Source organism: Panicum virgatum, chromosome 7K (genome assembly GCF_016808335.1).
Source record: "Panicum virgatum strain AP13 chromosome 7K, P.virgatum_v5, whole genome shotgun sequence".
NCBI lineage: Eukaryota > Viridiplantae > Streptophyta > Magnoliopsida > Poales > Poaceae > Panicum > Panicum virgatum.
Window position 1 is genome coordinate 45,491,696 of NC_053142.1, and position 26,580 is coordinate 45,518,275.

The 26,580-nt window shown below is 47.9% G+C and overlaps 3 protein-coding genes, 1 long non-coding RNA gene and 3 pseudogenes across 7 annotated transcripts; 2 read left to right on the top strand and 5 right to left on the bottom strand.

Annotated features, from left to right (window-relative positions):
- Nucleotides 1-68: 68 nt before the first annotated feature.
- Nucleotides 69-5,098, top strand: LOC120641627 (annotated as a pseudogene).
- Nucleotides 4,941-5,549, bottom strand: LOC120640306. Its single transcript, XM_039916150.1, has 3 exons — nucleotides 5,347-5,549; nucleotides 5,100-5,188; nucleotides 4,941-5,014 (listed from the first exon to the last, which is right to left on the bottom strand). Exons 1-3 carry the CDS (start codon nucleotides 5,547-5,549, stop codon nucleotides 4,941-4,943), a joined length of 366 nt encoding a protein of 121 aa, XP_039772084.1.
- A 382-nt stretch (nucleotides 5,550-5,931) lies between these two features.
- LOC120641628 lies at nucleotides 5,932-9,492 on the bottom strand (annotated as a pseudogene).
- Nucleotides 9,493-10,190: 698 nt separating this feature from the next.
- LOC120643103 lies at nucleotides 10,191-11,542 on the top strand. The gene is made up of 3 exons (XR_005662850.1): nucleotides 10,191-10,519; nucleotides 10,623-10,730; nucleotides 11,236-11,542. It is a non-coding gene; the product is annotated as an uncharacterized LOC120643103 (long non-coding RNA).
- A 2,471-nt stretch (nucleotides 11,543-14,013) lies between these two features.
- LOC120641629 lies at nucleotides 14,014-18,447 on the bottom strand (annotated as a pseudogene).
- LOC120640307 (root phototropism protein 2-like) lies at nucleotides 18,438-20,185 on the bottom strand. The gene is made up of 2 exons (XM_039916151.1): nucleotides 19,989-20,185; nucleotides 18,438-19,517 (listed from the first exon to the last, which is right to left on the bottom strand). The coding sequence occupies exons 1-2, from the start codon at nucleotides 20,183-20,185 to the stop codon at nucleotides 18,461-18,463; spliced, it is 1,254 nt and encodes a 417-aa protein (XP_039772085.1). The 3' UTR covers nucleotides 18,438-18,460.
- A 639-nt stretch (nucleotides 20,186-20,824) lies between these two features.
- On the bottom strand, nucleotides 20,825-26,313 carry LOC120641630. 4 transcript variants are annotated; one of them, XM_039917816.1, is made up of 5 exons: nucleotides 26,146-26,313; nucleotides 25,981-26,067; nucleotides 25,765-25,888; nucleotides 25,580-25,673; nucleotides 20,825-20,976 (listed from the first exon to the last, which is right to left on the bottom strand). In XM_039917816.1, exons 1-5 carry the CDS (start codon nucleotides 26,182-26,184, stop codon nucleotides 20,826-20,828), a joined length of 495 nt encoding a protein of 164 aa, XP_039773750.1. In that variant the 5' UTR covers nucleotides 26,185-26,313; the 3' UTR covers nucleotide 20,825. The 4 variants fall into 4 exon arrangements, with proteins under 4 accessions (XP_039773750.1, XP_039773751.1, XP_039773752.1 ...); XM_039917817.1 differs by having other exon boundaries at nucleotides 25,580-25,669; nucleotides 25,764-25,888; XM_039917818.1 differs by lacking the exon at nucleotides 20,825-20,976 and having other exon boundaries at nucleotides 25,446-25,673.
- Nucleotides 26,314-26,580: the final 267 nt, after the last annotated feature.

Below are 26,580 nucleotides of genomic sequence, written 5' to 3' on the forward strand. Positions count from 1 at the left end.
ACGGGGTTTAACTGAAACTCTTCGACGAGTCGAACGGCGCGCGAGACTTCCGCCCTGCGCGGATCGAGTCGAACCGGGCGCACACTTCCCTCTCAGCGCCGGGGTTTGGCGTGGGTTCCGCGGGCGCGGCGGCACCGAGACCGAGGGCGCAGTCCGCGGATGGAGAGCCCGCGCGCGGAGCGAGAGCCCTCGCCGGAGGCGGCGGCGGCGGCGGAGAGCTGAGCAGGGAGCTGGCGGTTCTGCGTGAGATGATGCTCCGCGCTCGCCGGGAGGGGGAGGAGCCCCAGGTGCCGGACGAGCAGCTGCGCTCCAACGACCAGCTCCAGCAAGACGAGGTGCTGCCGGATACTTTCTCAGATCGATCCTTCCTACGCCTCGCCGCTTGCTATTGATTGCATTTTTCAGTGATGGGGGGTGATCGCCATTAGGCACCGGCCGCGGCGAATTCGCCGCGCTTGTCTGTTTGGGCTTGGGATGCGTTCGAATCCACTGTTGGGAGTTCCAGCAACTTCGCGCTACTCATATCTCCACATCTCGTGCATCTACTTCTTCATATCCCTATCTGCAACACCAAGCCTCGCTGGTTCCAAACACTGACCACGGTGCTGTGGTTCTAAACAACCGTTGCCTGGAAATTACTGTCATTGATGATGAGTGTACGGGGAAAAATCGTCCTCAGTTGTTGATCTTTTTTTTTTGGTTCTCATTAAGTGGATGGGTGGACATGAAGTATAAAATCCAGAAAATCTCGAAGCGTTTGAGTTGCGGGCTACAACCAATGCTGTTGGGATTCTTTTGGAACGCATAATACTGAAGTGATGAAATTGGTGAATAAAAACGATTCGGAATAGTTTCGAAGACATGTTAAAACCTGCAAGTTTTTTTGGTGATCTAAAACTGATACTCTATTTCTGTGACTCTTGTTGGGTTTCATACTTTTCATCTCTAGCCTGCCCCAAGTTGGTAGTAAAAAAAAAAGATGCTCATCTAGGACTGCATTACACCAAAAGCATAGAAAATTTCTTCTTTTAAAAAGGAAAGCATAATGAACTTCAAAGTTCTTCTGCTGATATATGTTTTCTTTCTGTGATCAATGATTGCTTAGATGATGGCGCTGGAGGCAATCTACGGAGATAATATAGGCCTTTTTTGTGAAAAGGCTGGACTGCGATCTTTTGAGGTACATTCTTTATCGGATTCAGATACCAGGAAATAATATGTATGGGAAACACAATGAAATTATGATCAATTTCGATTCCATTGTTGATTCTTTGCAGATCCATGTGCATTGTGAAATTCCAGATGATCTCAGTGTATCAGCAGAACTGTTCCAGGGTGTCGATGATCATGATCTGAAAAGTCGGTTCTTCGACACATTTAGTGTCCAACACTTGCCTCCGATGTTGCTGACATGTCTTATGCCTTTGTCATACCCAAGCCATCACCCCCCATACTTTACGCTCAGCGTGCAATGGTTGGACAGTGTGAAAATTTCCTCCCTCTGTGACATGCTTGACTCAATCTGGGCACAGCAACCTGGGCAAGAAATTCTTTATGAGTGGGTGCAATGGCTGCAGAGCTATGCGCTTTCGCATGTTGGTTTTGGTGATGGAATAGTCATACGACAGTCTGATATGATGATTGGTCCTGTGGATGTTCGGGCTGTAGGAAAGATTGTGTCTGTAGAGTCTGTCGTTCAATGTTTAATTAGCTACAATGAGGAGCAATGCCATGAATCCTTTCTAAATGGCCTTCACGATTGCATGATTTGTTTCTGTGAGCACCCAGGTAATAGTTATGCTCCAGTTAATACTTGGGGTACTTCATGATGTCTGCCTTTTGCACACTGTTCTTCATTAGATTACCCATACTTCAAATCTGAATGTGCTGTATTTTAAATATAATGCCTTTTCCAAATTTATTCCCATCATCTCGTAATTTACTTTTCATATCCATATTCAGTTGTAAGGTAATTCACTAAGTTGCATTAAGCAAAACATAACAATCAGATAGTTCTTGTCTGAAAATCTGTGTGATCATGGGATACCTTACTGACTGATAATGAAGATTTCAAGTTCTATCGCATCTGGAAAATTATAAAAAATCTGTTTCTTTGCATTTTGATTCCTACAGGTCTTGACTTCATAAAACTTCCATGCCTGCATTATTATTGCCGGAGGTGCATGGAGACTTGCTCTAGAATGCATGTCAAGGAAGGAACGGTTATGGAATTGTTGTGTCCTGGTGACAAGTGCCAGGGTGTTATTCCTCCTAATCTATTGAAGAGGTTGCTGGGAGATGTAGATTTTGAACGGTGGGAAAGATTGATACTTGAGAGGACTCTAGACTCAATGGTTGATGTGACTTACTGCCCAAGATGCAAAACAGCTTGCCTGGAAGATGCGGAGAATAATGCCCAGTGCTCCAAGTGCTTCTTCAGCTTCTGCACTCTCTGCCGAGAACGTCGTCACATAGGAGATAGATGCATGACTCCAGAAGAAAAGCTTCTCTCCTTACAGGTAGCAAATAAATCTACCAGTCTATGTTCTGTAGGAATCATGCTAAACACTACGCTTTTCAGTACCTGTTAGCTGTGATATGCTCTTAGATGTTTCATTTAAGAGAATCTCTGGGGATATTCAGAATTCGTTAATAATAATTTTACTTCAGTAATGAAAGCTTATTTTCTATACCCCCTTTGTTATTACAAAACTGGAACTTTGCATTCTCTTGTACTATAGTACAATCTGTTTTATTGATTCATGTTGGATTCCCATGAAAAGACATGATGAGTGCAGTATCCATCTATACAGGATCGTGAAAAGGTGCGTTCTTCAAGCAGTGGCAAGGTTGACACGAACATTGAATTGTTCAATGAACTTGTCAGCATCAAGGAAGCACTTCGTGATGCTGTTCCATGTCCTCATTGCTGTATCGCAATCTCACGGGTGTCATGCTGCAACTACATGCGTTGCAGGAACTGTGGGAACTGTGGGAACGGGTTCTGCTATGACTGTGGCAAGCCATTACTCGCATAATGTATCGTACACTCTTCTGAATATACTGTGCCGTATCTTTTTTTTAAATTAATACTGTGCCATATCTAATCTCTTTATAGAGCGCGACTGAGATAATTCTCCTCTTTTAAAGTCACCCATGCAGACTTGATCAGGAACAGAAGTCAGTGAGGCAGGATGACATCGTGAAGCAGATAGAGAGAGAAGTAACGGTGCAACGATTTAGAAATTACCCGTGCCCGAGTTGTCACCAACAAAATCTCAAGGTAAAGTTGTTGCCACTTTTGCATACCATATCATTCTGGAGGAGCAACTGTGGTTATCTGAATACCAAGTTAGACATGTCATTTAACCTTAGAAAAGAGTAAAATGCACCGCCGGCCCTTGAACTTGGCGGCGGGTGTCATCCAGATCCCCGAACTCCCAAAATGCACATCTGCATCCCCAAATTTGTTAGTTGGTTCACGTGAGGTCCTTAAACTTTTTAATTGGTTCACGTGAGGTTCAAATCACCATTAATCTTGTTAAACCACTAGCGTGTCAAGCTGATTAGGCACTGTGACATGTGGGGCCCACTTGTCATATTTATATCCTCCTTCCTCTTCCTTCCTCCGTGCGGTGGCCAGGGCTGCGGAATGTCGCGCCGCGCCGGTGGCCGAGGGACACGAACGCGTGCCGGTGGCCAGGGTCGGGGTGCCGCGCCGCCCTGGCGGCCGAGGGCCACGCCCGCGCGTCGGCGGCCGGGTGGGGGCGGCGGCCGCGCCGGCGGCTTGCAGAGACGGCGGCCTACCACGCCGCGGCTCCACCCACGAGCTGGAGGCGGCGGGGGCGCGGGGTGCCGCGCCACGCCGATGGCCAGGGTCGCGGGGTGCCGCGTCGCGCCGGTGGCCCGAGCCGGGGGTGCCGCGCCGCCCCGGCAGCCGAGGGCCACGCCCCCTCCGGCCCGGCAGCCGAGGGCCACGCCCCGCCGCCCCTTCGTGAGGCACCTCACGGCCAGGGGCGCCGCACGGGCGCCTCACGGCCAGGCCGCGGGTACGGCCAGGGCGCTCTCTCTGCACCTCGCCCTTGCCGGCGGTCGATGGGCGGGGCCGCCTGGAGCAGGAACCGCCGCTCCGCCTCGGACGGCGGGAGCGAGCTCCACCACGGCTCCACCCCACGCGGCGAGCGGGAGCCGCTGCGCGGGTACTTCGCAGGGCGCCACCGCCGCCGCGGCGTGGTAGGCCGCCGTCGCCGCTACACCGCACGGAGGAGGAAGGCAAAGGAAGGAGGAGGACGGATCTGACATGTGGGCCCCACAAGTTAGGTCCACGTCAGCGTCCAGTTAGCTTGACACGCTGGTGGTTTAACAAGAGTAATGGTGATTTGGACCTCACGTGAACCAACTAACAAGTTTGGGGATGCAGATGTGCATTTTGAGAGTTGGGGGACCTGGATGACACCTCCTGCCAAGTTCAAGGGTCGGCAGCGCATTTTACTCCTTAGAAAATGTAGCCCGGCCAAGATGTTGATAAACGAAAACGCTGTGTTGTTTCTGTTGTGACGACCAGGTTGGGAACAACAACCATATCTTCTGCTGGGCGTGCCAAGTCAATTACTGCGCGCTGTGCGGGAAGGTGGTTCGGAAGTGCTCGGAGCACTATGGTCCCCGGGGCTGCAAGCAGCACACGGTAGACGTGGTGGATCCCTCCAGCGAAGGAAGGATGAGGAGTCTGGTTCGGAAGATTTTCCATGGTGGTCGGGCAAAACGGTGACGTTCTCACTTGTTAGAGCAGGAAATGGAGCATGTTTGCTATGCCAGTGCCATTCCATGTACTGCATCAAGCAGTTTTAGAGAGCATGATTACAGTTATTCTCGACTCGACCCCACCGGGTTACATAGCATCTCATCAGAGATCAGTCTAGCCCATTTTCAGTGCAAAAATTCTAGAGATGGCCGTCCGTCTCCGGAAGCGGGGCAGGGTCCTCCATTCTTGTGACTTTCAGCACCCCTGGCACTTCTGCTCATTGCATACGTTCACATGTACGTCGTCAATTTCTTGTTCCAAAATTTTAAGTCAATATAGTAGCATAGAATTGACTCACTTGACAGTCGACGGGCCTGATTGTTGGTGAGAAACGCGCTGAATTCCCCAACTTCAGTCTCGTACATCGCGGTCCGTGCTGCCTCGATGCTGTGGTTTAAAATAAGGCGAGCAAGGATTAGTACAAAATTTTTGCTTCAAAAAGGATAGGTACAAAATTCGGGTAAAAACTGAAAAGAGGGCAAATTCAGGGGACGGGGTTTATTTTGGAGTGGTGATTTGGAGAGATCAGTGAACCAAGAGGCGACCTGCCGAGCACTTCGGCGAGCAGGCGGAAGTTGTACTCCTCGAGGTCGTCGCTGCCGCGGTCCGGGACGCGGACCGTGGCCTCGAACAGGTGGACCTGCTGGCCTTTCGGCTTCGGCGGGTCGACGGCCGCGGCGCTGGCAGCGACGGCGAGCGTCGCCAGGACGACGAGGACGGGCACCAGTTGGCTGCAGTTCGTCTTCATGCTTGCTTTTGCACAGCTTGCAGCTGTTGGAATATTTTCTCTTTTTTTATCTCCTAATTTCGCTCACTTGAGGCAGTGACATGAACAGGGGCCATGGCCATTTTTATAGGGTGACAAGGCCGTGAGTTACATGTTCTTTACATGGGAGTTTGAACTGTTGCACAAAGCTTAATTAAAGATCAACGTTTCTAGTGTCCATAAGTGATGTCATTATGAGCAGTGATGCACATGCTTTGAGCAACAGGCATGACAATACCGTCAAAAGCCAGCCCCCTGATGCATTTTGCTGCACTAGGCCACTAACACGACATAACGATGTGTCACGATTTTTGGAACTAAGACGCAGAACAATATCATCAGGAAAAAAAAACTTGATTGCATTTACCATGCATGACGACTAAATTAGCTGCCGGATGAGAATGAACCGGCAAGTAAGACAGTCATACATACGCCCTACTTCTACTACACAGTTACGCTATGTCTTGCTGACCGGATGAACTGATCGTCACATTCATTGTTCGGAAAATCAAGGGAAAAGATCCATGGTGATGTAAGTCATAACAAATGTATGCAAATGCTAGAAAATTATCAAGCCCCATGCATTCCGGTGACCCGTAGTGCCCTGACTTCCTGCTGTTGACCTTCCGCCTGCATAGAGTGCACAGTGCAGTAGTTGTCCCGGCAAGCCCAGCAGAAGATATACCTCTCGTCTTCCTGTGCACAGAAGAAATATACTTCTCATCGTCACATTAATTCGGCAGCCCAAATTCAGTTATTCCCTACAGAGAGAGAGAGAGAGAGAGAGAGAGAGAGAGAGAGAGAGAGAGAGAGAGAGAGAGAGCTGCCGTTACCTTGAAGTTTCTTGCACGGCATTTGGGGCATCTAACAGTAGCACCTGTCGGGCGCGCTGCAATTCGCATTTGGCGTTCAGGTTGCATTTCTGCCATTTGCCTCTCCCACTCTGCTATGTCTCTCGCCGCAAAAAGCTTGCAGTCCCTACTCCTGCAATGCAATGAGTAGAGTTTTTTCTTTGAAACGGAATGCAAGGATTTTTCTATATTATGTGAAAATCGTACTTGCATAAACCAAAGATCATAAGTAGTACAGAAACCCCTTGTGTTTAAGGCTCTGTTTGGATACTCTAACTAAGTTAGAGGTTAGAGTTAGTATCTAACTCATGAGTATCCATGAACTAACTCTAACCAAAGAGGTGTTTGGATAGAAGGGTTAGATTGACAATAAATGCACCTTTCCAATCATTTGACCTCTTTCTAGCAAGAGAGAGAAAGGAGAAAAGATGGACCCCATCTAATCTAACCCCAATAAGCACCCCTTGGAGGGGATAGAGTTTTTGGGTGGGTTAGATGCATCTAACCAACTCTAACCCTCCTGTTTGGATATTTCAGGGTTAGATGAGTTCCAAAAAGCCAACTCTAACTCTAACCCTGGTATCCAAACAGGGCCTAAAAAGAAGAAATAAGGATGCTGGATGACCGAAAGACCTACTTGAAGTGCTCATAACCATTAATGGCCTTGCCGCAGGCGAAGCAGAAGTACTGGCCGCAGTTTGTGCATGTCATCTTGTTGCACCCTTCTGTTTTGGCGATGCCCATTCGGCATTTTGGGCATAACCGAACATCCTTGTATAGTTCTCTGATGTTCCGCATTTCCTGCGCCACCTCCCTCTCGGTCATCCTGCCTGATGCCTGCAAACAAGATATTCAGTAAAATCATAGTATGACGTGTCTGGACTCTGGAGCTGAAAAATAAACTGCAGAGCATAAATGCAAGATCCTGTGTCCATACCTTTCGGAGGTGTATCTTTTGTTCAGGAGTTAGACACTGCTTCCCTGGATGCCATGGTCCCTTACAGAACGAGCAGAAGATAAAAGAGCATTCTGGGCATTGTGCATTGTTGTTCTCATCTTCCACACAACCGATCACACACCTTGAACAGAAAACTATATCTGATATTAAGTCCAATGTTTTCTGAAGAAGAAGCCTATCCCAACGTTCAAATTGTTCTTCTGTAAGAAGTCGCTTCAGCACATATGGTGGAATTGAATCTTTGCACTTGGTACCAGGGCATACCAACTGAAACACACTACCTTCCTTGACATGCATTCTGCATAAGGTCTCCATACACTTCACGCAGAAGAAGTGTTCGCATGGAAGCCTGATGAAATTTGAACCTGATTGTTTTAATATTAAAGTTAGTTGCAGGAGAATAAACTCCTCTGTGAGAGAAATTCATGTAACCGGTTAAACCCAAGGCACAGTTCAGTAAGGTACGGGCCTAACATGACACTACAAAGTAAGTGACAGCCTATGAGGTGGGAGGAAAGAGCTTACCTTTGGTCTGGTTAAGACATATCATGCACATATGGAGATCCTCAAGAAAAGCTTGATACCGCTTCTTATTTCTGTAGCTCAGCATCAAAGGGATAACAAATACTATTGATTTTGTTCTTGGAATTGCACAGATATCTGTGTTGTGGGTGACAATATCTGGACCCAGTGTCATGCTTCCATCGGTCCAGAGATATGACCTGGAAGTATTACGTAGCCATTCAACCCACTGATACACGACTTCCTGCCCAGACAGCTCTGCCCAAATGGTGTCAAGCATCTCGCAGAGTTGAGAGACATAAGGCCCATCCATCCATTTAGCCGTGACTGCGAAACTTGGGGGGTCTTTGCTAGGATAGGACTTTGGAAGAAGGCATGTCAATATCAAAGGAGGCAGGTACTCAAAATTGCAAGTGTAAGAGAACTCATCAGGTCCACAGTCATGTTCAGAACTGTCAAAACATCCAACATCTCTGGTACTAGTATTGGGTGCAGAAAGCTTAGCACACACGTTGACACCATCAGCAACATCATAGTGTATATAAATCTGGAATAAATAGATATGTCATTAAAATCAGATCCCCACCATTCAAGAATAATTGGAACAACATTGCATTCATTGCCAGCACAAGAAACCTGGAAATATTGGAGCCTTCCCTTATTTTCATATACAACCAGATCATCCCCATATATCGCCTCCAGTGCCATCAGCTGCAATGGACGTTTATCTCAACTAAGCAAGCAGATATGCAATCTCAACGACAAGAAGAAACCATATTTGGATATTGGTTATGGAAAAATCCACAAGAACTTTGAAGCAAACGCAACCAGTAAGTCAAAAGTTTCAGTATCACAAAGCCATAGGGCAACTGCAAAAATCAGTAATTGTAGTTAAAAAGGCCATCTCACGATTATATGTAATTTATTATCTTGTTTTAGTTCTCTATGGATCGTTTCTTAGAAATTATATTCTACAATCTGCAGCAATAGGTATTTTTTGAGAAAGAACAGCAATAGATATATTACAACTAATTTACTCTAATAGAAAATAAAAATGACAGCAGCTTCAAAATTTCGTCAGAAGATCCTCAAAACCCTGCAATACTAAACCCCCAACTCACCACTACAATCCTGCAAACTGATCGAGCAAATTGCGACAACCATCGCAGTACACATCATGACATTAATTCCAGTAACAAAAATTCCAATCCAATCACGAGATCATTATGCCAGACCTCGTCCTCCTGCCGCTGCTGGTTGTCTCGTATCTCGTCTTCCTCTTCCTCGTGCCCGTCCTCGGCGCGGTAGCCAAGTCCCGCCGCCACAGCCGCCGCCGCCGCCGCCTCCAGCCTTGATTCCGCCTCGGCCGCCGCCACCCAGGGGGAGTCCAGATCGAGCAAGCCCTCCTCGGCCTCGCCGCCACCCTCGCATGCCACCGCACTGGACTCTGCACGGTCTGACGAGGAACAGGACGACGAGGAGGTCTCGTCCGAGAATTGCCCGCTGAGGTGGAGCTCCGGTATCCGCCGTGACGCGGTGCCGGGAAAAGCTGCTGCCGCCATGTCGCGAGCGCGAAGTCCGGGGCCGTACGTGTGTGTGTGTGTGTGTTTTGGCTTATTATTTTCGGGGCGTTTTTAGATCGAGAGGAATCATCAGGAGAGAAGGGTGCGACGCACGGAAAGATTTTTGGCTCATTTTTTTTAGAATTAGATTTTTGGAAAATGCTATTTTTTCTACTCACCCGTTCCAAATTATAAGTCATTCTAAAAATCTTGAAAAGTCAAATCATCTCAAAGTTTGACCAAAATTATAAAAAGAAATATAAAAATTTATAACATCAAATATGTACACTATAAAAATATAGCTAACAAAGAATCTAATGATATTTAATTGGTATCATAAATATTATTATCTTATCATATAAATTTAGTCAAACTTGAAAAAATTTGACTCTCCAAATTTTTTGAAATAACTTATAATCATGGGGCTTGGCCCAATTAGCGCTTGTCATAGTCATGGGGGCTGTTTGGGAAACAAGGACCAATCATATCTACCACTACCTGAAAAGAACAAAGTTCTGTTTAGCCTCCCGTGGGTCTGCCCTCTCCTTCGTGGCTCTAGAAATCAATAACCTTATCTTTTTTTGGACCTTCTCAGGGTCATCCATATATACTGTAGTTGTTTAGAATAAGAAATGCAGAAATCAAGACTTTTGATATAGGTTTAGTTTTTTTTTGTTACAACATGCTGGAGTGTATTTCAGATTCATATGTGCTTAGAAAACGGATAATTAGTTATAAGGCAATTTGTTGTTTGGGATGTTAGCTCTCATGTCTAATTCACTTTAAAATCTAATGACTTTGATCTATATACACAATTGTCAATCTGTATTTACTCCTGCTCTAACCCAGTCATCATTGTTAAGTGTATTGAATTAACATGTTCTGTTCTATCTGCTAGCTAGCATGGCACTTTCTATTGCATTTATAACTTTATTAGTAAGTGCAGATGTTCTGAAATAGTAACTAAATTACTCCCCTTTCTTGTAACTTCAGGTTTGTCAAATTGGTTGAGTTATTGTTAGGATGATCTAAACTTTGTGACAGTGGGTCCATGACAAGGTAGATGAAGCAATTCATACTTTCATACTGCCTCTGATAGTCTGCTAGCATGGTCTTGATGTGTCAAGATTCTGAACTCTGAATGTTTCTGAATTTCCACCAGGTCTGCATACTGCCTCTGAAAAAAGCTGTCAAAGAGCCTAAAGTGAGTCGATGATATACAACATCGATCATAAAAGGATTTGATCCCAACAACATTGGCTGCATCAAGGTTCATACCTTCCCCGTCAATTCTACTTCTACATCAACGTGCCCCTATAAAATCAACAGTTATGGGTACACTAACAACATTTTGCATCAATTGGCCTAAAACAACCAATTTGAAAATTTAGAGTGACCACTGGTGCAACCACCATTAAAGGGACAACCACCATTCAAGGGACAAAAAAAAGTGGTCATGCACAGATGCAATGTTAGTCATCGCTCCTCCCCAATCGTGATGCCCAGATAGTAACTACCATGTAATCAGTCCATTCCATGATATTCAGATATAAATGTCAGTAAAAAAGACTCACTTTCTTTGCCAGGTTTGGCAATGTATAGCTCCAACACGGGTGCTTTAATTTCAAATGTGACAGCTGCAATTTACTTTTCATTGACAAACTTAATCAAAAAACATCTTTTGTAGCATGTGCTATTATTATATACCCATATTATAGCTTGTTGGCTGTGTTTAGATTGGAACAATGATTCTAAGTAGTTCTATTTATTTTCAGATTGCATGAAGATAACATGAGAAACGGATTGATAAGAGAGCAAGGCCAGTGAGAAGCAAAGTTATCTTAGAAATTCATGTACAAGTCAATTTTTTTATTTTTACCTTTTGCAAATCATTGTAAGGCAACCTACTTTTTCAGCAGGTTTCTTGGATTGGGAAGGGAGCAGGGCGTGCAAGGGGACTTCATGGATTTTAAGAGATTAGAGAATGAAATTATGGGGATCCCTTTAGGATGATTCCCCCGTTTAATTTTTTTAGCTTAGTTGTGATGCCTAAGTTACTAATGGAAATGTTCTGAGATGAAAGGATACCGGTTTATTAGGCTCTCCGCAGTGGTGTCTGTAAAACACTCTGTAAAGGATATAGCGCGCGCATATAGCGATTTTTTTGCTGCAGCGGCACTCTGTAAAGGATACTGCATCGTTGCGGGCGGGATTCCCGCACGCCAAAGCTAGCGCGGTAGCGGCCGTCCGCGAAGCGGCGACGTGGCATGGGGCCTGCCTCCGCCCGTTGCTCCCCAGCATCCCTCCCGCGCCGGGCAGCTCTCTGCCGCTGGGCCGCCGCAGCGCCCGTGCCGGGCCCCCGCTCCGCCACGATGCGTGCCGCCATGGGCGGGGCCCCCGCTCCGCACTCCATGGAGGGAGGAGGAGGACGGCCGCGAGGCGAGGGGGTGGCGCGGCGCTCGCCCATGGCCCGCCGCCGCTCGAGCAGGGTCAGGGGAGGAGAGGGAAGGCTCAGCCGGCCGAGCTCGCGACGGAGGGACAACGGGGGGAGGAAGGGAGGGAGGAAGGCCGCCGCAGCTCGTGGAGGGGGAGAGAGGAGGGGCCGCCGAGATCCAGAGGAGGCCCCGCCGCCGGATCTAGGGGAGGGAGGGGGAGGGAGGAGGGGCCGCCGGTGACGCTCCACCTACGCGCCCGCAAGGCCTGCCATGGCCGGCGTCGAGGAGGTTGACGGCGCCCGCTCCACCAGCCGAGGCCCGCCGCGGCCGCTCCGAGCTCGCCCGCATCGCGGCGGAGCGGAGCTCGCCTGCGGGTCGCTGCGGCGCCGAGCTCGCCCGCGCGGGGGGACGCACTCACCGCAGTGGGAGCAGGAGAGGAGCCCGGTGCCGTCTCGCGGGCCCGCCGTCGTGCCATCATGCCGGCGCAGCAGGGGAAGGGAGGGAGCAGGGGCACGCCATCGGCCGCTCCGCCCCGCCGTGGCCGATGCGCCGAGGAAGGGAGGGAGGGAGGGAGGGAGGGAGAGAGAGAGAGAGAGAGAGAGAGAGTGGGGAGGGAGGGCCGGTGCTCGGGCGGGCGGAGGTCGGGCGAGGAGCGTCGCGGGCTCCGCCATGGCCGCCGGCCTGGGAGGGGAGGGAGAAGCGGGGAGGATGATGGGGGCGCCAGATCCGGCCGCCGTGCCGCTCAAGCAGCACCTGCAGCGCCGCCGCGAGGAGGAGTGGGGCGTAGGGCGAGCTCAAGGCCGCCGCGCCATGGCCACGAGGGAGCAGGGGCTGCGGAGGGGTGCGCTCGGCCGGCGTGGGAGGAGGGAGGAGGAGGGGTGCCGGCGGAGGCCGCCCCGCCCCGTCGCGCCATGGCCGCGTGGCGAGGTAGCAGGGAGGAGAGGGAGGGAGGGAAGGCGGAGAAGGGGCCGGCCTGCCGCACGCGCGCGCTCGCCTGCCGCCTGCCGCCGCCATGGCCCCGCGCGCGAGGGAGGGGAAGGAAGCCCCGCGGGGCGTGCGCGGGCGCCATGGCCACGGGCCCGAGCTCGGAGCACCGCCACGGCCGCCGCGGCGCGCAGGCCGCCGCCTCGCCATGGCCGCCGCGCGACGGATTGAGGACGGAGGGAGGAAGGCCGCCCCTACGATCCCGAGGCCGAGGCCGGCCGAGCTCGCGGCGGAGGGAGCTCGAGGGAGGAGGGCGCAGGCCGCCGCCGCCGCGCCCAGATCTCGCCTCCGCGTCGCAAGGCCCGCCGTCGGAGGAGGAGGAGGTGGACGGCGGCGGAGGTCGGGGGAGGAGGGGCGCGGTGGCGGAGGGAGAGAGAGAGGGGCCGCGGTGGGAGAGAGAGAGTGGGGATGGGGGTTAAAAAAAGGAAAAATAATTATGACACGTGGGGCCCACTCGTGGTAGTTGGTATAGAGTAGAAATTTAGATAGTGAATGGACGCGGAGAAACTGAATATAGAGAGGAGAATCTTGATGACCAGGCAGAAATATTCCTTTTAGAGAGTGAATTTAGAGAGTGACGAGTGCGGAGAGCCTTAACATTGGTTGGAACTACGATGTAATACATGATAGGAAAGCCCTTGCTCTTGCTCTGTGTTCCAAGGGTCTGAATATTGTTCTCTCCTCTGTTTTTGTTGCAGTAGGCACATGGGTATCAAAAGTTTTTGTCGAAAATTGATAATTAGTGGATTAAATTGTTTGGAACAATGTTATTTATTATGCCTTTTAGTTGGCATTGAATTACAAAAAATTCTTATGATTTTTTATAAGATTTTTTTTTGCCACCCGTAGCAACGGACGGGCATTCAACTAGTATTAAAAAGAGACCAAAGAGAAATATGAATCATGAAGCGCTCATATATAAGAATCAGCAATTAAGTTGGTTGTCAAGAAAATCAAGGGGGGGAACAAATCGAATTTGAAGGTGAAACAAGTAATAATATAATCAGAAAAACATCTTATGTGTAAATCTAGCCTCTCCTTTCACGACAAAACTTTAATAGGCATCCAGTGATTGTGTAAACTAGAGCCATGGGCAGGGAAGAGTATAGAATTGTAATAAAAACATTGTAAAAATAACTGTACTGGTTAAACGCAGCAGCAGCTCAATCAGTAATAATGACAATTGTCAACATTAAACAGTAGCAATTCTGTTTTCTGGAATGCAGTGTGCAGTCGTTCTAAGCTAGCAATGCATGCTGCGAAAGTGCTAAGCTCCCCAAGTCCGGTGCTCCTGTTGCACTATGTTATGGAGAACTGAGGCGAAGGACCTGGTGCTAGAAGTTGCCGAGCCCCACGTACTCCGACGACCGGTAGTGCCCCGACTTCATGTATTTGTCATCGACCCTCATCCTGCACAATGAGCAGTAGTGGATCCGGCAAGCCCAACAGAAAATGTATTCCTCATTGTCCTGGACACATATGGCCATTGGTCAGATCATGCATATACACACATTGGCAAATAAGCGTTTGTAACATTGCTGAAGATTGGAAGTGTAGGAAAGGTAGGATGCGTATAATGTGGTCGATTGTATTGCAATGAGCCACTTGGGCGGTATATATAGGAGTACAAGGTTTGGAGGGAAGGCATCTCACCTAGAGATAAGGAAGGCTATCACGGGATTACATCAATACCAAACTACCATATCTGGCGTTGTCTAATATACTCTAACACCCCCCGCAGTCGTAGCGGTAGCAACATGAACTATCAGACTGGAGAACAATGGAGACGTATCCCCCCTGCAGTCGGAACGCCGGTGCGAAAGCTTTGACTGGAGACTCATGCAGATGATAGCCCTTTAGTGCTGTAGTAGCCGAAGTCGAGGTGGACGTGGTCGAAGCCGCGGAGGGGGCGCGGGTCGAAACGTCGTCGAGGTGCTCAAGTACGCAAACTCAGCAGCTTCTTGCCGAAGACAGCAACAGGACGGTGCGGCGGATGACGAAGGTAGACGGTGCGGTTTGCGACTTAGGTCACGCTCAGGACAGGGGTGGCGACGGTGCAGGTTGCAGCAAGTGTCGCGCTCAGATCAGGGGTGCTGACGACGTCTTCCTTCAGGAACATCGGCGGCGATGTACGCGCGAGAACGGCTGGAGGCGCGGAGGTGGATCGAGCGCCTACTTGACGAAGACCGGCCGCGAGTGGCGCCACTGCCTGAAAAGGCGACGACACCGGTAGGGTGGCTTGATCACGAACGTCGTTGCTGCAGCCTCGAGGGTGCAACAACAACCTCGTCCTTCGGGAGTGTCGACGATGAACGGCGACGAACGGCAGGGCGGCGCAAACCCGATAACGAATCGGAAAAAAACCTAAGAAAAACACACAGCAGCAGCAGGGTGACCTCCGGGTACAATCTCAGGTGCCGTAGCGAATTCCTCTCTCCTCCTTGTCTCTTCCCCGCGTGGTCAACACGGGACAGAGAAAACAGAGGAGATTGGAAAACCCGAGCAGCTCTCCTCCGATCGTCAGGCCAAGATCCGCCCCTGCAGCCGTGTCTTCTCGAGAAGCAGAGGCGGCGCTGGGGGAGGAAGGGCGGCGGCCGATGGCGCAGGGGAGGTAGCCGGCGAGGGAAGGGAGATGGGGCGGAGCCCACGACGCGGCGGCCCGACAGCGACGTCGACCGGCGATGCTGCGGCCCGTCCACCCGACGGCGCGGTCTTGGCTCCTGCCCTCCAGCCGCGCACGCGCGCGGTGCGCAGGCCGTGCGGCGGCACTGGGAGGGGCTCCTCCCCCTCGGCAGCCGCGCACGCGCGCTGTCGTGCGGCGGCACTGGCGCTGGGAGGGGGGCTTGCCTGAGGCGCGGAAGGGGCGGGGAAGCCGTGAGCGGGGCCGGGGATGACGATGCAGAGGCGGCGGCGGCCCAAGGCGGGGCCATGGCGATGCCGACGAGCGACGCGGCCACGGCGACGGTAGAGGTCAGCCCTCCTGCTGCTTGTGGACGACGACGGCGGCGCGGATCAGAGGGATCCGCGACGCATCCTAGGAGGGCGCTGCCCCCGGCAGAGATCAATCTCGATCTCCCCAGGGGCGCGCGGGTGCAGCGGAAGTGGCGGCGCGGCTAGGGTTAGGATCTCTCGTAACCTAGGCTTCTGATGCCATGTAGGAAAGGTAGGATGCGTATAATGTGGTCGATTGTATTGCAATGAGCCCCTTGGGCGGTATATATAGGAGTACAAGGCTTGGAGGGTAAGGCACCTCACCTAGAGATAAGGAAGGTTATCACGGGATTACATCAATACTAAACTACCATATCTGGAGTTGCCTAATATACTCTAACAGGAAGTATAGGTCTCGGTTGGTACCTTGAAATTTCTCTGACGACATTTGGGGCATCTGATGGTACTACCGATTGGGGAAAGTTGAACTTTGACCCGGCGGCCAATCTGTACTTCTTCCATATGTCTCTCGAATGGCGTCACGTCGCTATACTGACGTAACTCAAAGAGCTCGCATTCATTCCTGTAGTGGTCGGATTTGTGCTACTTTGTCAAATCAAGCGTGCATAAAAGGTATGCCAGTGTAGTATCATGGATGCCTTACAATGACCTACCAGAAATGATCATAGCCGCTGATGGCCCTGCCACAGCGGAAGCAGAGCAATTGACCGCAGTTGCCGCACGACATCTTGTTGCACCCTTCTGTTTTGACGATGGGCATTCGGCATTTTGGACATAGTTGGATATCACTGAACAATTTTCTGATGGTGAGCAGTTCCCGTGCCATCTCCTTGTAGACATCTTGCCTGATGCCTGCAGATAAACAAATTGTGGGCAACTTGCAGGGGATGTTCAGTTGAATGATAGTATTCCGAAACAGTCAACACATAAGCCAGTAGCAGAACCTTGTCAGGCTCTCAGATCTTGTGCACACTGTACCATTGAATGGTCTAGTAAAAGAGCCTCCAGATGTATAATGTACATGTTACTATAGAGAATCAACTGCAAAGAATAGATGAAAGAGAGGTTAGTGCAAATCTTGTACCTGCTGGTGTTTGATCTTTTCTTCTGGAGTTACGCACTGCTTCGCTGGATGGCATGGTTCCTTACATAAAGAGCAGAAGATAAAAGAGCACTTTGGGCATTCTGCATCGTTGCTCTCATCTTCCAAGCATCCAATCCCACACCTTGGACAGTAAACCACATCTGACATTGAGTCCAATGCTTTCTTAAGAACAAGCCTATCCCAGCGTTCAAATTCTTCTTCGGTAAGAAGCCTCTTCAACACATATGGTGGAATTGAAGCATTGCACTTGGTATCAGGGCATAACAATTGAAATACGCTACCTTCCTTGACATGCATTCTGCATAAGGTCTTCATGCACTTCACGCAAAAGAAGTGTTGGCATGAAAGCCTGACGAAATTTGAACCTAATTGTTTCAGAAATAAGTTACTTCAGTGGATGAAACTATGTGAGTGCAAGTCAGATTCACAAGATAATGCTTTCAATAGCTCTCATGAGATACTATGTGAAGCAATAAATTTCACCCAGGCTTATTGGTTACTACTAACTCATAGTTCCAAAAGGGAAAGGCGCAACATGGACGTTACAGAATAAGTAGCATGCTATACTCAATAAAGAAAAATGAGAGTAATTTTTTTTCGAACAAAAATGAGAGGAAAATGGAAAGAACATACCTTTGCTTTGGTTAAGGCATATCATGCACATATGGAGATCCTCAAGAAAAGCTTGATAGTGCTTCTTACTACTGTAACTCATCATCAAAGGGATAACAGACTCCAATGAATTTGTTCTTGAGATTGCGTGGTTATATCTATGATGTGTTACGATATCCGTGCCTAGTGTTATTTTACCATCAAACCAGAGATGTGACCTTGAAGAATCACGTAGCCACTCAACCCATTGATACATGACCTCCTGCCCCTTCAGCTCTGCCCATATGGTGTCTAGCATCTCACAGAGCTGAGAAACTTGAGGCGCATCCATCCACTTAACAGTGCAGTGAAGTATGGGGGATCTTTGCTAGGATATGAGCGCGGAAGTAAGCATGTCAATATAAGAGGAGGTAGGTACTCGAAGTTGCACTTGTAAGAGAACACATCTAATCCATCACTTTGCCCTGTACCATCTGAGCACCCTTCATCTTTGGCACACACATTAGCTGATGAAAGCTTTGCATGGACTTCGATGCCATCAGCCACATCATAACGTATGCAAATCTGGAATATAATGACAAACCATCAAAGCCAAAGTGCCAGCTACTAGAACAATTGAAAAAAAAAACATGGCAACTGAAGAAACCGGGAAATAGTGGAGGCCTCCTATGTTTTCAAACACTGCCAGATCATGCCCATAGATTGCCTCCAATGCCATCAGCCGGAGAAAATTGGAATTCTGCCATCCTCAAAGGTGGGCTTCGGTGTTTTGCCATCCCGCAAATTGGTTTCGGCCGATTTCCATTATGAAACGGTCGCCAACCGGTAGAATGCCTTTTTGAGATTTTCCAATTCATCTGCTGATTTCTCCAACAGTAGACCACATGAACGGACCATTTAAACCTTGACCTCTTAGATGAGAAAACGACTCCTATTACTTGACCCCCTCGCCTCCTTGGGCACCGCCCCCGCCACGCTCACGAACTTGGAGATCGCTAGCGACTCCTCCGTCGCGAGCTCCGCCACCAGCTCGTCCACCGTCCTGGCCACCTTCTCCATCGCGCCCAAATCCACCTCTGCAGCTCGGCCGCCGGACAGCGACGCCCACCGCTGGCTCCGCCCGCTTTCCGTCGATGCCGCCGCATGCCACTCCACGAAGGCGGCGATGACGCGCCGCACGGTGTCGGTGTTCCTGACGCGCTCTCCGGCGCCGTAAAGCGCGACACCCAGCAGGTCCCCCGCGGTGGCTTGCTCCAGCACCGCTGCGACGCGGAGCTCCAAGTCGCGGCACGTCCTGGCGGAGGCCTGGGTGGTGACCGCGGAGTGGAGGAGGCGGCAGAGGAGCGCCGCCGGGATGGGCGCGTCGGCGGCGGAAGGGAGCACGCCCACCACGGACTCCACAAGCGCGCGCCGGTCCTCCCTGTCCCGGGGGTCGGCGAGGACCTCGGCCAGTGCGAGCTCCGCGTAGGCGCTCGCCGCGTTGCCAAGCACCTTGGGGTCCGCAAGGCGGCACCGCAGCGCCGTGACCACCTTTTCAAAAGACGCCGTCGAGAGCGCCGCGAGCTCCGTCGTCCACCACCCCGGCGGCGTCCTGGTCGGGAACAGCGCCTCGTTGCAGATCCGGAGCGCGACAGCATCCGCGGCACGCCACACGACGCCGAGCTCCTCGGAGGCCGGGAGGAGCGCCTCGCAGGAGCGCAGCACGGTCACCGCGCTGGGCAGCACGCGGAGCGCGGCCTGCACGTGGAACTCGTCGACGCGGCGCGCCAGGTCCGCCCGGTGCTGCATGTCGAGGAACGCCGCGGCGCAGCGGAGCGCGGCGGCGTTGCGCGCGGTGATCTCGTAGTTGGCGCCGTAGTAGTAGCGCGCGGCCTTCTTGAACGTGTCGGCGCCACCGGGGAGTGCGGAGGGGTCGAGCTCGACGGCGGCAGAGGGGTCCTTGGCGATGGCCCGGCGGATGTAGCCGCACCTGGGATGTAGCCGCAAGAACTGGGAACCAGCGACGAGTGAGGTGAATGGACGAGAGCGAGCCTGACCTGAGATTCGAACGGATGGATAAGGATAAGGTCTCTGTTTCTTGTGAGCATAAGGGTAAAATGGTCCGTTCATGTGGTCTACTGTTGGAGAAATCAGCAGATGAATTGAGAAATCTCGAAAAGGCATTCTACCGGTTGGCCACCGTTTCATAATGGCAATCCGCCGAAACCAATTTTCGGGATGACAAAACACCAAAGCCCACCTTTGAGCATGGCAGAATTCCAATATTCTCCTCACATCATGCAACTTTTGCAATCGAATCAGCAGATGAGTGTACTACCTCATCCTCCTCCCGTTGCAGGTTGTCTCGTATCTCATCTTCGTCCTTCTGCTCCTTTTCACCGCTGACTTGAAGTGCCGCCGCAGCATCTGTGGCCGCCGCCTCCCTCAGTATCTGTTCCGCCTCAGCTGGAGCCGCCCATGGGGAGTCCAGGTCGAGGAGGATGCCCCCTCGCCGCCCGCCTCGCACGCCCCTGCCCTCAAATCAGCGACGCGCGACGTGGAGGGGGACGAGGAGGAGGAAGCGTCCGACGAGGATTCCGGGGTGGGGATGCGGTGCGGCGCCGGCACCCGCGCCGACGCTGCTGCCTCCATGTCCATGGCGCGAGCTCGAACTGTCCCAGTGTCCTACGTGTCGTGGGTTTTCTTCTTCTTCTTCTTTTTTCTTTCAGCAAATGCCGTTTGGTTTTGTAGCCTTTATCGTCGGGCCCGTAATGCTACTTCTTCATGTTTCCTTGGGCCGTGCTTTTGGACCAAGTGAAGAAGATGACGGGCCCAAGCCGATGGTGCAATGTGCCGTAATTGGACCAATGGTTCAACAAATTTTGTTTGAAGCCCTTGAATGAATTGAGCTGTTACTCGTCCAGGCAACGGCACATTCGGTATATTTCTAATTTCTCTTGTAGTATGAAATCAACGCCGCTAAAAATCAATGCTGCTAAAAATCAACGTATCATTGAAATATAGATCCGGCTAACGTACGGCCGGCCGCAAATTAGGCCGGCCGTACGACCTATCCTTTTATGGCAACCGGAGTATCATGTTTTGTCTGCTTTCTTTTTTTTGGATAACGCACCCAACAAAAAACACAAAATAAATATTTAGACCTCAATTTTACTCTCTGATAAGTACATCTTTGAAAAACAATAAGCAAATTGGAATATATACAAATGCATTTACAACCCATCTAAATTCTAAGCTTTAACAAATTTCAAAAATACCAACATACATATTTGATTGCCTAATTGCCTCTACTGTTATACTGACGAATAAAAAGATTAAAGCTACAACAAGTGCTACAAAGCTGCTCATGAACCAAAAACGAGGTTGAGCTGCAACTAAAACTGCTGCCAATTGTCATCGGATGAACTTTTAGGCCACCAAACACCAAGCTGAAGAACATGTTACATTGCTATTGCTGATTCAATGAAGAAACTTGCAGGCAACAAATAATGCATTCTAAACCATGAAGGGACTGTTCATCTAAACGATAGAAAACAAGTCTTCAAACCTCCTCCAGAATCTTGAATGAAACAAGCATTGAATTAGTAGAAATAAAAAATGGCAGGTAGTCTGAACATAAAAATATTAGATTATAACACAAATCTAAACTAAAAATGAACAATTTCAAATATTCGTATTCTCTGGACACAACCATATGACCTACAAATGTAATAATCATAACTAATTCGGGTCTTGCAAACAATTAATTCAAATGTTAAAATACCTATTGTAACCCATATTATTGCTTATGAAGAACAATATTATTGCCCAATACCTACCAATATTATTGTCTAGTTCTGAAAATGTTTCTACTATTTAATGTATTTACCTACTAAGAAGTGTTGAAATGCTTGTATTTGATGTATTTGCCTACAGTACAGGAAAGTAGCGAAATGCTTCTAGTAATTGATATAACTAGTTGAATACCCCGCGCGTTGCTGCGGGATTTGTGGACAAAAATGTTGAAATTAAGTGTATTGAAAATATGAAGATATGAAGTTGTAGTCAATTTTAGCATTGGAGATATATGGCATGGTTGTATATAAGATATGCTTAAATACTAAAATTGAAGTACATATAAAAAATTCAAGTTGATAAAGCTGATAAAAAGAGGAATCGTAATTGGTATGGTAAGATCGCTTTGATTTTATTCTAGGAGAAAATGGAAAAAGTCTGCATCATTTTGTGAAGTGATTCGACTTTGTATCGACTCTTTGGCTAAGCGAAATTTATGCAAATATTTTTTTTAAATGAAATGTGAGGAATGCAGTTGTGTGTGAAATGTTGATAATTGGAAATATAGTTGTACAAATATAGTTGTATCAAACAGTAAAATATTAAGGAGGAACCAAACATAATGTCAATATCAGAACATAATAAATGAATGTGTAACATTGAAGAGAAGAGATCTGGAACAATCCTTCATGGTGCTCTTCCTGCATGCCACAGTGATGCAAGACAAAATTTAAGAGTAGCAAAACAGCTGGGGAAGGCAAGGTGCTACCAGAACCGAATGGAATAATAGAGTCGAGAGTGTGTGTAATGCTACGATGGCTTCGACTAAGAAAAATATATAGAGCGTTGGGTTCTACAGATCATGAGAAGTGGAAGGGGTGGTGGTGGTAGTGTATTGTTAGATAGAGAGACTTAAGAAAATGACAGCTTGGATGATCAAGTTACAAACATGAGAGAAATGAAGAGACATAGTAAGGTGGATGAAGGAGTGCTTCTTACATTGTTGGTGGCTCAATGGGGATTGAGAGAAATATAAATTAACATTTTCTAGTGGGATGCATCAATCTTGGAAGACAAAAATACCATAGGAGACTAATTGTTTTTCTTTTTGTTAACATTTCCTAGTGGGATGCATCAATTTTAGAAGACAGAAATACCATAGGAGACTAATTGTTTTTCTTTTTGAAACAAATGTGGATTTATTTATTAATATTAGATGGACTAATATTTAATTAATAAATGAAAATAATGTTCATGAGACAATAATAAAAGAAAATAAAGGGAGGGGATTTAACATATTGTTATCGCCATAATTTAACAGGTTAATTAATGGGCCGCGAGTGAGTTGGGCTTAATGAGGAAATTGAAGGAGGCTTACGAATCGGCTCTTGCGTGAGCATTTGGGCCATGTGGGCCATGTATCCTTAGACTTAGTTCAGATTGAGTTAGAGATAGAGTCCGATATGGACACATTAGTTTAGATTGTTTCCCAAGTCTCCGGACTATAAATATGTACCCTATGGTATTTGTAAAAAAAAACGTCATCACGTCTCGCAAACAACAACTCTCGGCGCACCGCCACCCCTAATCTTAGGGTTTCATCCAAGTAAGCGCCATGCTGCCCTGATCGCTTTTCGCGATCAGGGCAGCGTTGTTATTGCTTTTAACTTGGTATTACTCGTACTGAAGCATTTTTGATGGCGAGTAATGCTAGTTATCCTGATATTCGTATTATGGTTTTTAGTAGATCTATCGTGCTTTTGTTGCTTATCATCTACGAATATCATGTTATCTCTGTGCAAGACACGTTTTAGTCTTATGCTAATTCTTGTTGCATAGAATTAGTTGCACGGAGATAACACCCTACTTCTTTTATATTTAGTAGATTTAGTCCGTTATGGTTCGCTCTTATACTTAAGAGTTGGCGTAATATCTGCTAGGTTAGGCCTTGCAAACGGGTTGGATGATCCGGTGACGTATTAGATGCTTTGCCTTAGTCTTAACAGGGAATTGATCCGGGAATCGGCTTTAGCTTGTTCTTAGCCCTCTATTCTGGTTAAGGTTTAGTTATTTATTGCGTTCATTAGGCCTAATTACGTGTAGGATGTTCCAATCTAGCAGTGAAGTTTTTACCGTCGTGGATTAGATTAGCTAGATTTAATTGAAGCAGCTTAACAGTTATTTGCTTTATTCATCAAATATCCGGATACAAACAGATCCAATCTGACACCGGGACTCGATCGACTCTTTAAAGCCGATGCAAGAGTCGTCCCGAGGAGCCGACCACGGCTCGGACTTACGTTTCCACGTGTTTGTGTATGCAGGCAAATCGTCGCAAGCACGTTCGCACCTTCCTGATCGGGTATAGGTCAGGTGGCACGCCCAGCATCTTCAAAAGCCGCGGCGTGTGCTGGAATTGCGGGCCGTTGACGAGGGAGCAGTGCCTGCCAGCGCCCCGGCGACCTCCCGGCTCTTCGTGTTGCCTGTCACTACTTGCCGGTGGGTTTTGACCGACAACACATATGTATGTTGCATAGAGTAATATTTAATTGATAAATAAAAAATTTGGCTGTTGGGCTTCTTCTTTATTTATACTTTTGATGAACCACAACATATTGAAAAACATGACTTAGAGAAATAGAAATTATGACACTTAGTGGGATGATGGCATAGCAACATGGCACTTAGTGGATTGATGATGTGGCAGCACGAGGATTGAGAGAAATACAATTATGACACTTAGTGGGTTGCATCTATATAGAATATATAGATTCTCTATAGGAAACTCCTGAAAATGCTACTACTATTTGACAAAAATGTCTTCTGTAAAGTATTGAAATGCTTATGATGATGTAAAAAAGAAGAAAATAACCATTTTACATTCAGAAATCGCATTGAAGCTCCATTCCTGGAACCCAAATACTACTAGTGAGACAATAATTGCAAAAGGAGAGCAACTAGATGGTTGCAGTACAACCAGAAGCTCGAACACACACATAGTGCATATACAAAATTAAATTAGGACATAGACAAAGGCAAATAAGAACACATACAAACGCAATTTATTAAAAAGAACTGCAGCTTCAGATTTACTGATTTTCTACATAGATACACAAAGGCTACAACCCACTATAACTTATGGCAATGTTCAAACCTTATGGCAATGCTGCCTATTCTCATAGCTATTACTACTTTCTAACTTCCTAATGAAGTTCTGTAACTAATTATATGCCCATGCAGGCATATCATATTGGTGGCATCTTGACTATAAAATCCTTAATAACACAACTAATCTTTCTGCCTCTGGTTATGCAACAACATCGCCAAACATAAACAACCCACCAAGATCAAAAGTTAAATGGTGGAAAAGAGGAAGAAGTAATGATGTACTAGCTAAGGGGATGAATGCTCAGGTAAAGAGGAAGACATGATTTGCAAGTCAACCAAGTCACACTGCTCCAAATTGTATAGGGAAATGAGCGAGGAACTTTTCACTCAGAAAAAGGTATATGCTTTTTCATTTATTGGAACCTAATTTATTTATCCTATGATAGTAATGATGTAACAGACTTGGTTCCAAACAAAAAAGGATAATCTATCACGAGACATGAAAATGTAAAAAAATTTGCTTGAACTGGACATTTAAAATGCTAGCGGAATAGTATTTAAATGCATGCAAAAATTTATTAAAATGCTTTTGATAATGCTAGTAGAAAAGTTTGTTGATTACATGCATCCAACATGTAATTTTGAACTTGCTTAATTGTTTCTTAAACTTCCAATTCATTTTTATTGCCAACATGAATACAGAACGCATAGATAGAGAGAGGATTCATCAGTGATCAGGTTATTCCCTATAAACATACTGGAGTAGGTATCTGTCTGCATGCAAATGATTCTACAAATCCAAAATAGAAAAACTAAAGCTGGCATAGGTCCTATTGCAGGACCATGTATTCATAAGACACATTCTGTTGTTGATTTCTAGCCCCACCCCACCCACACACACAAAAAATATTTCCCTGCACATACAAAATTCTACAAACCAAAACACCAAAAACTAGAATTGAGGCAGGGCATCGGTACTACTACAGGGTAATACACACTAAAATACCCCCAATAATTCAGACCTGTACGTACATATTTCTGCAACTAGGTAGCAACCAGAATAAAATGCTATCTTAATGGAGCACAAAAAATTCAGAGGGGCGAGCAACTGCACAAACAGAGGGCATGCACGGGAGTGGGTGAACTCACCGGATCCAGTATGCAGCTTTCATTTCCCCTCCATCGGGACCAACGGATCCCTCACCGGATTTCGAAATCGCACGCCCTGATGCCCATGACCTCCGCCAAACACAAAACATGAAACAAAATCAGAAATTGGTGAGAGAGAAATGTGCAGCACGCTAAAGGCTGAACGCATCGGGATTCATCTCACCTTGGCCTGATTTCTGCGCTTCCACCCTCATCCCTTCTCCTCCGCTTCAATCCTGCAGATGCTTTCTCCAACCCTCGATTGGGATCCAGGAATCGCTGGTGGATGCGAGATGAGAGAGAGGAACCCTAGAGAGAGTGAGGAGGGAAACGTGAAACGAAATCAGGAATCGGCGAGGGAAAATTGTGCAGCACCCTGAACGTATGGGGATTCATCTCACCTTGGCCTGGTAATTTCTGCGCTCCGCCATCCCCTCCTCCCTCCTTGCTTCAATCCCGCAGATCCTTCCTCCAACTCGCGACTGGATCTAGAAATCGCGGGTGGTTGTGAATGAGAGAGGAACCTAGAGAGAGATACGAGGGTCTCGCGATGAAGAGGAACTCACCGTGGAAAAAATTCTGATGAAATCTGAAGGAGCGCCCATGGGTGGAATGCGAGAGGGTAGAGAGAGAGGAATCCTAGAGAGAGATGGGGGAGATGAAATGAACACATGAGAGGGAGAAGTAGCAGAAATCTAGAGAGAGAAAAGGGAAGATAAAGTGAACTAGTGGGAGGAGGGATGTGCGCTTGTGCGGTGTGGAAGGAGGCGTGCCCTCTAATTAATGATGGACGACGATCGAGACGACCGTTTCAGCGAACAAAATTACGGCAGGCTGAAAAGAAGTCATTACCTTGAAATATATGTGAAATCAAGACATATATAGCTTTTTTATCACCAGGCCTGCATATAATTTGTCTTAATCTTAATTAATTTATTTATTTACAAATAAAAAAATATACATTGAACCATTTTTTATATCATAGCGTTCCATCAGCATGT

What these genes read in the sequence shown, in the direction of transcription:
- LOC120640306 (XM_039916150.1), bottom strand. Translation starts at nt 5,549, where the DNA reads ATGAAGACGAACTGCAGCCAACTGGTGCCCGTCCTCGTCGTCCTGGCG. An exon ending in CTCGCCGAAGTGCTCGGCAG is followed by an intron (nt 5,189 to 5,346) that starts GTCGCCTCTTGG and finishes TTTAAACCACAG; the next exon opens with CATCGAGGCAGCACGGACCG. An exon ending in TCAGGCCCGTCGACTGTCAA is followed by an intron (nt 5,015 to 5,099) that starts GTGAGTCAATTC and finishes TGCAATGAGCAG; the next exon opens with AAGTGCCAGGGGTGCTGAAA.
- LOC120640307 (XM_039916151.1), bottom strand. Translation starts at nt 20,185, where the DNA reads ATGGACATGGAGGCAGCAGCGTCGGCGCGGGTGCCGGCGCCGCACCGC. An exon ending in CATGGGCGGCTCCAGCTGAG is followed by an intron (nt 19,518 to 19,988) that starts GCGGAACAGATA and finishes GCTACATCCCAG; the next exon opens with GTGCGGCTACATCCGCCGGG.
- LOC120641630 (XM_039917816.1), bottom strand. Translation starts at nt 26,184, where the DNA reads ATGGGCGCTCCTTCAGATTTCATCAGAATTTTTTCCACG. An exon ending in AAGCGCAGAAATCAGGCCAA is followed by an intron (nt 25,674 to 25,764) that starts GGTGAGATGAAT and finishes TTTGTGTTTGGC; the next exon opens with GGAGGTCATGGGCATCAGGG. An exon ending in AAAGCTGCATACTGGATCCG is followed by an intron (nt 20,977 to 25,579) that starts GTGAGTTCACCC and finishes CATGTTCTTCAG; the next exon opens with CTTGGTGTTTGGTGGCCTAA.